Source organism: Eriocheir sinensis, chromosome 53 (genome assembly GCF_024679095.1).
Source record: "Eriocheir sinensis breed Jianghai 21 chromosome 53, ASM2467909v1, whole genome shotgun sequence".
In the NCBI taxonomy this organism is placed as follows: Eukaryota; Metazoa; Arthropoda; class Malacostraca; order Decapoda; family Varunidae; genus Eriocheir; species Eriocheir sinensis.
Window position 1 is genome coordinate 6,828,970 of NC_066561.1, and position 11,563 is coordinate 6,840,532.

Here is an 11,563-nt window from a genome sequence, read left to right on the forward strand (position 1 = left end):
GTTGTGAAAGGTATATAGTTACGAATTGTAGCTTGATTTGCATCCATATATTAGCCTTTCTTTACTTTCCATTGGTTGCTGTGAGGGGAGATTGAGTCTTCCTAAAGTTATGAACGTATGAGTTTTGGAGGAGTTTCTGTGAACGCGCTAACTTTTATCTCTGTCTCTGTCTCTCTCTCTACTCTAAAGTTAATATTGGTTCCAGGCGTGAGGCAGATATGGGAGAGATTTGTCACTGGTAGGGAAAGACAACATTGCTATTTACACTACTCTATCGTGACGTAAGAACAGTGGGATTCATTCTAAAGTTAATATTGGTTCCAGGCGTGAGGCAGATGTGGGAGAGATTTGTCACTGATATGGAAAGACAACATTGCTATTTTGACTATTCTATCGTGGCGTAAGAACAGTGGGATTCATTGAGGTCATCTGGTATTTTTTTTATTACAGCAAAGGAGACAATTCAAGGGCGTAAAAAAGAAAAAGAAAACAATATTAAAGAAGAAAGCCCGTTACTTACTGCCCCTGAATAGAGTACAGAGGAGTAGCCAAAGAGAGGTCAATTAACTGGTCTTAAGCCAGTTAATTTTGCGTTATATTTGACCGTAAACTAATACAAAATCCTAATATCATGTTTGCTTCTTTACTTGAATGCGGTTGATCCTAGAGGGAAGCGGGTTGTACATCTAGCTGGTCTTATTGATCAGCGACATGTAACTCAATCTCAAAATCAACCGTAAGCTAAAATCTCCCTACGAATATTTGCATCTCTGTATGAAAGTGATTTGTCAGGTAAGGGAAGGGTTAGACTAGATCTCATTCCATCCATCTCCCTTCTTTCTATTCCTTCTTGTATCCTTCTATTCATCCTTTCCTCCTTCCTACCGACCTCTCTAATGAAGGAAGGAAATACTAAAGCAAGGAAGGAAGAAATTAGGTAAGGATGGAGAGAAGAGAAAGAAGAAATGAAAGAAGGATAGGTAAGACGAAACAAAAGATGGAATTAAAGACAAAGCAATCAGCGTCGTATATTGTACCTTATGTGCGTTACAGGTAAATCGCCAGGTGTTTCTCGGTACAGGTGATAACTTCTGACTTCCACGTAACAGCAGAATAATATAGAATACTCCCAGGTAACAATGACACCTTTAATTAGTGACCATCCAGGTAACGAACAGGTAAAATTGTGTCCAGGTGATATGCAGGTGACGTGAAGATAGGAGGTTAATATATATGACCTCCAGGTAATCATGACCCCTTTAATTAGTGATCATCCAGGTAACGAACAGGTAAAATTAGGTCTCCAGGTGAAACACAGGTGAGGAGAAGACACAGTTAACTTTTCATTCACAGGTGGTAATAGAGGTAAATATCAGGTGTAATTAAGGGGTTCTCTCTCTTTACAGGTAAGCTCAGGTGTTAATTGGCGTTCTCACCTTTGTGTCACCTGTCCCATTCTCCTTGTGGTGTTATTGTGGTGGTGTTGGTGACCAGTGTGCGTGTCTGGACTTTGTTATGGCGCTGGGGTGGGTACGTGTGTGTGTGTGTGTGTGTGTGTGTGTGTGTGTGTGTGTGCGTGTGAGTGTGATAAGATCCATGGTTACAACTATAAACAGGACGTGTAGCGATGATTCCTGTCTTAAAACACACACACACACACACACACACGATGTTTATATTATTGTCCTGCCTGTCTCGTTTCTTTTTTGTTTCTTGTTTTTTTTTTACTTGCTTTCTTTTTCTTTACTTTCATTTACTTTTGCGTGTATGTTACGTCAGTTTGTTTTCTTTGTTTCTGTTTCTTTTTATTTTTTTTTTTTTCTGTCGTTCGTTCGTCTGTTGAAATTGTATGGCAGGATTTTTTTGTTCTATTCATTCTTTTGTCTCTCTTTGATTTCTATGGCATTTTTTTGCGTGTGTGCGTATGTGTGTGTGTGTGGGGGGGGCTTCTATTCGTGTTCCTTTTGTCGTAAATGTCATCTGATATATTTTTGTTCAGTATGTTTTTTTTTCTTATTTCCCATTTGACATTTTATCGTTTGTGTTCTGGCTCGTCTATTTTATTTTTATTTTTCGTGGGAGTGTCGATTTCCTCCTTTATTCCATCTTTCCTCTCTTTTTCATTCCATCCATCTTCTTTCTTTTCTCCTTATCTACATTTCTTCCGTTTCTTCTTTCTCTTCCCTCCATCTTTACCTAATTTTTTCCTTCCTTGGTTTATTATTTCCTTTCTTCATTTACTCATTTTTTTTCTTTCCTTCTTTTCCGTTCCTTCGTTAGACCATCCTTTTCTTTTCCCTTCTTTCCTTTCTACTTTAAACCCAGCAATCCGTTCTTTCTTCCTTCTTTTTTTCTCTTCTCTCTCTCTCTTTCCTTCTTTCCTTCCATCCATCCATCCTTTCATCTCTTTCCTGCCTATCCTTCCTTCCATTCTTTCTATTCTCATCTTTTCTACTCTTCTACCATCATCAGACTCCCACACACACACAATCAACCTTTTTTTCCCCTTCATTTTTTCCTCCTCGTCGGCTCCTTTTCTCCGTTCTCTTCTCTATTATCCTTGGTTATAATTTCGTCCTTTTTCGAACTCTTTGGCGGTGCTTGCGTTCAATTAAAAGTTGGGCGCGAAAAAGGTGTGTTCCATTCTTCGAAGTTTCTCCCGCGATGATTAGCTGGAGATGAGGTGTGAAGGGATGCTGTACCAGGAGATGAGATGTAGAGGGATGATGTTGGAATAGATGCTGTGTGTGTGTGGAGAGATGACGAACTATGAAAAGATGATGGTGGAAAGATGTTGCGTTAAGAGAGATGATGATGTATGGAGAGATGCTGCTATGTAGGGATGTTGTGTGAGGAGATGAAGATGTGGAGAGATGATGTTGTGAAGAGAAGTGCATTTTGATTTCTCTGTGTTGTTTGTTTCTTTGTTTTTTATCTTCCTTCTTTTACTTACTTTTCTTCTCTGTGATTGTCTTATATCACTTTTCTTGGTATCAATGTCTTTCTTGTGTATTATTATATTTTTTTTTATCTCCTTTCTCTTATCTGGTATCATTGTTTTGTTTTGTTTTTGCCTTTCAGTATTGCTTGTTTTTTTTTTCCTGTTTGTCTTGTTTGTTTTTTATCTCCTCTTATCTGGTATCATTGTTCTTAGTGTTTTTGATTTTTTTTACTCCTGAGATCATTGTTTTGTTTTTCTCGTGATATTGTTTTGATTATTTTATTTGTCTTTTTTTTTTCTTTTATCTGGCATCAATTTTGGTCTTGTTATCTTTAGTATTGTTTTGGTATCACTGTTCTTCTCTTTCTGCTTCATCTTTTACATCGCCTTCCTTCTATTCTTTCTTTTTTTATATATTCTGTTTCGTTGTTTTTATTTCCTTTTTCTTATTTTTCCTTCTATTCTTTCTTTTTCTATATCTTGTTTCTTTATTTTCTTCTATTTCTTATTTTTCCGCTTCTTTCTCCTCTCTTCTAACAAGTTCATTATATTCTTTCTTTTTCTATTTCTGTTTCTTTATTTTATTTCTTCTAGTTCTTATTTTTTTCCACTTTTCTCCTTCCTTCTAACTTCATTATATATATTTTTTCTATATCTTCCGTTTCTTTATTTAATTTCTTCTGTATCTTATTTTTTTCTGCTCCTTTCCTCTTACTTCTAACAACTTCATTATATATATTCTTTCTTTTTCTATATCTTCCGTTTCTTTATTTTATTTTATTCTATTTCTTTTTCGCTCCTTTTTCAATTCTTCTGAGAACTTCATTATATTCTTTCTATTTCCATATCCTCTTTTTTTTTTTTCCTCTATTTCTTATTTATTTCCGCTCCTTTCCTCTTTCTTCTAACAACTTAATTTACTTCTACTATCGCCAGAGATGATAAAAATAGAAACAACCATAACAAAGAATACTAATACTAATGATAAGAAGAAAAAGAAGAAGAAGAAAAAGAAGAACGATCATGATGATATGGTTGCCTTAACAAATAATACTAACACTAATTAGAAGAAGAAAAGAAGAAGAAGAGAAAGAGGAACGATTATGATGATATGGTTGCCTTAACAAATAATACTTATACTAATTATAAGAAGAAAAGAAGAAAAAGAGGAACGATTATGATGATATGGTTCCCTTAACAAATAATACTAATACTAATTATAAGAAGAAGAAGAAGAAGAAAAAGAGGAACGATTATGATGATATGGTTCCTTTCTCTCTCTTTATCTCTCCCCTGCAGCGAACGGAAGAGGATAAGAGAAGAGTGAATGATTAGCATGTGAATAAATTTCCTCTCCCTCTCCCAGACAGAGTGACAGCATTCATTAATTCGCGTAATCTTGAGGTAAATGAGAATTATAATCAGTTTCCTTTTTCTTTATAATTCGTGGCATAAAAAGAAGATTTAAATGTATGCATCGGACTTTCTTGTTTGTTTTTTTCCTTGTTTTTTTTTGTGTGTTAATTATTAGTTGTTTTCGTGTACGTGTGTGCGTGTGTGTGTGTGTGTGTGTGTGTGTGTGTGTGTGTGTGTGTGTGTGTGTGTGTGTGATATTTTCTTTATGGCGAATATTCAGGCATGTTCTTTGGTGATTCATATGCAATCTCTCTCTCTCTCTATCTATCTATCTATCTATCTATCTATCTCTATCTCTCTATCTATCTATCTATATCTATCTATCTACTTATATCTCACGCACACAAACACACACACACACACACACACTCACACTCCCCCCCCCTCACCCCCCCCCCACCCTCCCACGGACACAGGTATCGGGAACACGTTAATTAAAATCTCAGCAAATAGAGTGAACGGGGGCGAGAAAATCTTCCCCAATCCAGGTACGTTAATTAGCTTACCTGTTGAGTTACTCTCCATCTCTTCGGCAGGTAAGGCGGCTTAGCTGGAGCCCTGGGCCACCCTTTTACCTCCACCGGAATCAGGAGGAGGAGGAGGAGGAGGAGGGGATGGAAGAGGAGGAGAGGGACGAAGAGGAGGAGGAATGTAAGTACTTCTCCCCCTCACATACACTCTGTACTCCTTTCTCTCTTTCTTTATCTCTTTCTCTTTTTTTCCTCTCCTCCGTTTCTCCTCTTAGGGTCTTTTTCTCTCCCCGCCTTCCTCTCTCCTTCCTCTCTCTTCTTTTGGGGGTTTCGTAGTTTTATTTCTCTTCTTTTACTTTCTTTCTGCGTTTCTTCTCGTATTCAGTTATTTCATTCAGTTTCTCAGGGTGTTCGTGGCTTCGTGTGCGTTTTGGTGTGTGTGTGTGTACAAGTTTGCGTGTGTGCGTGTGTGCGTGTGGCGTTGTTACCTGCCCGTCCCTTTAACGCCGTGGGCCTCTAGTCATCATGGTGGTGGTGGTGGTGGTGGTCGCTGCTACAGGCGCCACGGACACACACACGCCGCAAAGAAAAGAAAAAAGAAAAAAAAAACGGTGAAACAAAAACAGCCCGGCAGGAAAGTTTCTCAAGAGTACGTCCGAGAGATTCTTTTTTTCACACCTCAACTCTGGTTTTGGGTCTTGAAGTTCACCGCGACGTCTCTCTCTCTGCGTTTCTTGCTGCGGGCGTGGGTAAGGGCGTGTAGGTGGGCGTGCGAGGGGGAGGAAGTGGAGGTGCGGGCGTGTTCTCCGTCCTGGCGTGTCGGCGGCGGCGGCACCCGAAACTAACTTGTTGCTGGCGAGGAGCGGCGGACGTGACCCGATCTGTACGGTGTCTCGCGGGTGACTGAGGCGGCGAGGCACTGAGACCCGACCCGCCCCCCTGCCCTCAACTACTTCTGCCTCTTGTCGCTGGTTGGCACCCCCCCCCCTGACCCCCTTCTCTCTGGCTCTCCCCGCCCCCCTAACCCCCTTCCCTCTGGCACCCTTCCCCTCTGACCCCCTTCCCTCTGGCACCTTTCCCCTCTGACCCCCTTCCCTCTGACACTCCCCCTCCCTGACCCCCTTCACTCTGGCACTCCCCCTCCCTGAGCCCCTTCACTCTGGCACTCCCCCTCTCTGACCCCCTTCACTCTGACACTCCCCCTCCCTGACCCCCTTCACTCTGGCACTCCCCCTCCCTGACCCTGTCCCTGGCACTCCCCTCTACCTCAGTGCCACTCTCTCCCTAGGCAACCTTACCTACCCTCCTTTCTCCCCAAATCCCCAGTGCCGACCCCTCTTTCTCTCCTCTGGCATTCTCCCTTACCCTAGTGGCACTCTTTCTAACCTGGCACTCTTACCTTAACCTCTTCATCTCAGCTTCTCCCCATTTCCCCAAGTGCCGCCCCCCTTACCTTCCTCCCCTCTTTCCTGGCACTCCCTTGGCACTCCCCTCTACCCTAGTGCCACCCTCTCCCCTGGCACCCTTACCTTACCCTTTTTTTTCCCCTAATTCCCAAGTGACACCCCTTTTCTCTCTTCTCCCCTCCTCCCTGGCACTCCCCTTAACCTCAGTGCCACTTTCTCCCCTTGGCGCCCTTACCCCTTAGTGCTTCTCCCCCATTTACGAAGTGCCAACCCCCTTCCACTTTTCCTCCTTCCTGGCACTCCCCTTGACTCCAGTGCCACTCCTTTTCTCCCCAGCCACCCTTGCTTTAACCCTCTTCACCCCAGCTTCCAAGTGACCCCCCCCCTCCCCATTTTCTCTTCCCCATCCTCACTGATATTCTCATCCTCAGTGCCTCCTCTCCCTACCCATCGTTCCCCCCCCCCCTTCATCCATTACCTCACCATCACACGTCCCATTGTGGTTCAGTGCCCTCGTGTGTGTCCTATAAGTTCTGCCTGTGTCCAGATGATCCTTCTGGCCGCTGTCTGAAGCCTGGAGGGTGGACAGCAAGGGAAGGTCTCTAAGGATGAACTCTTCTTTGATGGCCTGATATCCTGCCATCCTGCTACGGTTCTTGAGTCCTAGTTTTGGTTGGCTGTCAGCTTAGCTCGTAGGACCTCAGAAGTATAATCCTTTAACTGAAATAGGATGTCAGTCTAGCTCATTGGAAGTCAGTGTATGTCCTTCATATAAATCATGTTCTTTAACTGAAATAGGATGAGAGGAGGCAAAAAAACAGGTCCTATTGACTTGCGGGGGGGGGGGGGGGGGTTATAAGGACTCCCAATTACCGGGTTTTTTTTTTTTTTTTTTTAGATTGGACCCAGACTCTTAGTGGCGCGGTCCAATTTATATTTATAGTGGCGCCGTTATATGTGTCGCTGCTTAGCCCCTGCTGCTTGGATGCTTCTCTAGTAAGTAAAGTTACGAGCACACGCTATAGCTGCGCGTGGCCTCGATGCTCATATCCGTCGCATTAGCCCTTCAGCCTATTTTTTTTTTTTTTTACAGCAAAGGAGACAGCACAAGGGCACAAAAAAAAGGAAACTGTAAAAAAAAGCCCGCTACTCGCTGCTCCTGTAAAAAATCCGAAGAGGTGGCCGAAAGAGCAGTCATTTACGTGAGAAGAGTAGTATGGGTAGGCGGTGGCTGAGTGGTAGCGTGCTGGGTCCACATTCACCACGTGATGGACGACGCGAGTTCGAATCCCCACGCTACCACCTGGGATTTTTCAGTCACCGCCGAGTGGCTTAAAACTACCCACATGGTGTCCTGAAGACCACCCATCAACCCGGACTCTAGAGGAAACCGTCCAAGCGAGTCAAGAACGAGTTCCGGGGGGGCAGCATGAGCCAAGAGAAGATGGCGCCACTATAAACACCTGCCTGCGCCAATACGGGCTGGGGCCGACTACCATCCAGGCCCCTCAAGCAAGCCTACTGGCGCTATAGGCGTAGACGTAAAAAAAAAAAAATGTGAGCTGCCCTCCGCCACTCAGCGATTAAAAACTGTCAGGTGTCTCGAACGTGGGTCTCCGGATCACCACGTTCTCGTGCAAACCGTTCCGCCACCCTTCCTCTCCTCTCCTTCAGGAACTCAACGCATTCATTCACTTCCCTCAACTCCTATGAATGAATAAGACGAAATGAAAAAAAAATGACTAATGAAATATGACCTCAACGATCTCGGGGCGCCGTAAAAAAGCGCGCGTGTCGGGGCGTCTTGGCGGCGTTGAAAATTCCCTTATTCGTCGCTTTTTGGGGGTCAGGGTTTTCTTCGCTTTTTTATATATACGTTTTTAGCTTTTTCATATTGAGGATTTGGGCCAGAAATTCTCCTTTTCCGGAAGGTCTGTGGAGGAATTCTGTGGCGACTCGGAATGAAGTGGAGGTGGTGGATGGGGTAGGGAGAGAGGAGGAGATATTATAGGGGGGGGGATGGTGGATATCTCGACCCTGCTGTAATTAGATCTCTCTCTCTCTCTCTCTCTCTCTCTCTCTCTCTCTCTCTCTCTCTCTCTCTCTCTCTCTCTCTCTCTCTCTCTCTCTCTCTCTCTCTCTCTCTCTCTCTCTCTCTCTCTCCGATAATAATCGTAGTAGTAATAGTAGCAGTAGCAATAGTAGTAGTAGTAATAATAATAATAATAATAATAATAATAATAATAATAATAAATAATAACAATAATAATAATAATAATCTCACCTGTAATTAGTGGCCGTGTTTTCCACCTGACGTATCCACAAGATGTCCTTTTAAAATTTCACGGCCTTCACATTAGGTTGAAGGAAATATTTAATTCTCTCCCGGCACGCCCCTTCGTCTCTCCTTTCTCTCTCTCTCTCTCTCTCTCTCTCTCTCTCTCTCTCTCTCTCTCTCTCTCTCTCTCTCTCTCTCTCTCTCTCTCTCTCTCTCTCTCTCTCTCTCTCTCTCTCTCTCTCTCTCTCTCTCTCTCTCTCTCTCTCTCTCTCTCTCCTTTCCATTGTTTCTTCCTCTTTCCTCCTCTCCTTTTACCATCCCTTTGTTCTTTTCCTCCTTTTTTTCCCTTCTATTGCTTTTTTTCATTTGTTTCATCATCATTTTGTTTTCTCTCATCCGTCCTCTTCTCCTTCCTATCCACTTGTTATTCTTTCTCTGTTTCTTTCTTTCTTCTTCAATCTTATCTTTTATCTCCTTCCTTCTTTTCACTTTTGTCTTCCTTCCTGTTCTTTCCTCTCCTCCACTCTTTTTTTCTTTCCTTCTATCTCTCACTTCTTTCCTTTCTTTCTCTTCTTCTCTCATTCCTTCTCTCTTCCTTCTCGTTCTTCCCTTTCCTCCCCTGTCCTCGTCTTTTCTACCCTCTCCTTTACTTCTCTCTTTTCTCCCCTCCCCATCTTCTCCCCTTCTTTCCGTCATCTTCCCTCTTCTCATTTTACATATTTACTTCCCTCTCCTCCCCTCCCCATATACTTCCCTCTCCTTCCCCTTCCCTCTCCTCCCCTTCCCTCTCTCTCCTTCCCTCTCCTCGTTTTCCATTCTTCCTACCCTTCTCTTCTCCCCTTTCCCCCTCCCCCTTCTCCCCTCCCCTCCCCCCAGCATCCCAGGCCTCAGGGGTATGAGGGACAGGATATAATATTGTTCAGTTCGCTACCAAGGACGTATTCTGCTGTGGATTAGCGCGTCAAATGGCCCTTAAGTCCTTGTGAAACTCCCCTGAGGAACTACCCCCCCCGCCCCCTGAGTTAGTTTGACCCCCCTCCCACGGTCCTTCCTCCCCTTCCTCGCCTTTCCCAAACCCCATAATTCCCTTCCCCTTACCTATATCATCTTCCCCTCAATATCTGACCTTGACTTCCCCTGCCTTCCCCTCCCTTCCCCTTCTGACCTGCACTCCCCCTTCAAGTCCCCTCACTTTCCCTCTCGTTTCCTTCCTTCTCTTCCCCTTCCTTCCCCTCTTTCTCATTCCCTCCCTTCCCCTCCCTTCCCTTCCCTTCCCTTCCCCTCCCCTCCTTTCTCTTCCCCTTCCTTCCCCTCTTTCTCATTCCCTCCCTTCTCTTCCCTTCCCCTCCCCTCCTTTCTCTTCCCCTTCCTTCCCCTCTTTCTCATTCCATCCCTTCCCCTCCCTTCTCTTCCCTTCCCCTTCCTTCTCTTCCCCTCCCTTCGTTTCCCCTCCCTTCCCTTTCCCTTCTCTCTCTTCCCCTCCCTTCCCCTTCCCTTCCCTCTCTTCTCTTCCCCTTCCTTCCCCTCTCCTCTCCCTTCCCCTCCCTTCTCCTTTCTCCCCTTTCCTCCTCCTCCCCTCCTAATCTTCCCTCACTTCTCTCCCCTTCTCCTCCTCGCCAATCGCCTCTCCAAACCCTTCTCCCTGTTCTGCTCCTCCACTCCTCCCCTCCACCGTTATTGGAAGAGGAGGAGGAGGAGGAGGAGGAGGATGAAGGAGATGAAGTAGCCTTTAGACCTTGACAATGCAGTGCTTTTGTGTGCTTTACTCTCCTCCTCCTCCTCCTCCTCCTCCTCCTCCTCCTCCTCCTCCTCCTCCTTCGCCTCCTCCATCTTCAGACCCAGGAATTTGCTCCAATAAAAATAGAAGATTTGAAAAGACTGGAGAGAGAGAGAGAGAGAGAGAGAGAGAGAGAGAGAGAGAGAGAGAGAGAGAGAGAGAGCGCATCTGGACGGAATGCGACAAGGCAAATAAAGGAAAGGAAGAAACTCGAGAAATTAGAGGCAAGACCAATGGACGGAATTTGGAAATGAGACAAAGAAGGAAACAGCGAGAGGCGAAGAGAGAGAAAGAAAGGAAGAAAAGAAAAAAGAAAAGAAGAAAATAGTATATAGAAAGGAAGAAAGATAGAAAAAAAAGGAAACAAGAGGCAGGAATAAAGAAGGAAAGAAGGAAGAACAGAAAAAAGAAAGGAAGAAAGATAGAAAGAAAGAAGGAAACAAGAGGCAGGAATATAGAAGGAAGGAAGAAAGAAAAAAGAAAGAAAGAGAAAAAGGAGTAAGAAAGAAAGACAGGAAGAAGGAAGGAAACGAAAAACGGAAATAAAGAAAGAAAAGGCGGAAAGAAAGAAAGAAAGAAGAAAACAAGAAGCGGAAAGAAAAAAAAGTGAATGAAATGAGTAATAAGGAAGAAAGAAAGGAAGAAAGAAGGAAATGTGAAACGGAAATAGATAAAGAAAGAAGGAAATAAACATAAGGACGGAGGAATGAAAGAAAGAAAGAAGAAAACAAGAAGCGGAAAGAAAACGAAAAAAAGATGAATGAAATGAAAGAAAGCGAAGGAGAAGTAAAGAAGGAATCTAGAAAGGAAGAAAACAGAAGACTCAAGAAAAACAAAAAAAAAGACAAAGGAAAATCAAAATGAGGTAAAAGGCAAAGAGGAAAGGAAAGTTAGATTAAGATTACTGGGAGAATGTGATAACAGGGAAAGAGAAGAAGCAGACACATAATGGAAGGAATGAAAGCAGGAAGAAAGGAAAGGGAAAACAAGGAAGGGAAAAGACGATGAAAGGAAGGAGGAGAAGGAAAAAAGGAAAGGGAGGACAAGAAAGGAAGAAAGGAAAGGAGAAGACAAGAAAGGAAAATAATGGAAAAGGAAAACTATGCCATTTCTTTCCAGTGCCATTTTTTTCCGGTGCCATTTTTCTCAGTGCCATTTTTTTCAGTGCCATTTTTCTCAGTGCCATTTTTTCAGTGCCATTTTTTTCAGTGCCATTTTTTCAGTGCCATTTTTTCAGTGCCATTTTTCTCAGTGCCATTTTTTCAGTGCCATTTT

At 43.5% G+C, this 11,563-nt stretch overlaps 1 protein-coding gene across 1 annotated transcript in view; it reads right to left on the minus strand.

Moving 5' to 3' along the window:
- The window catches only part of LOC126983117 (uncharacterized protein DDB_G0285917-like), a 33,652-nt gene extending 26,776 nt beyond the window's left edge, over positions 1–6,876 (minus strand). The window contains 1 exon segment of the mRNA XM_050835614.1: positions 6,712–6,876. Within this exon segment, the coding sequence (XP_050691571.1) occupies positions 6,712–6,876 (165 nt within the window).
- Between the last annotated feature and the right edge of the window lie 4,687 nt (positions 6,877–11,563).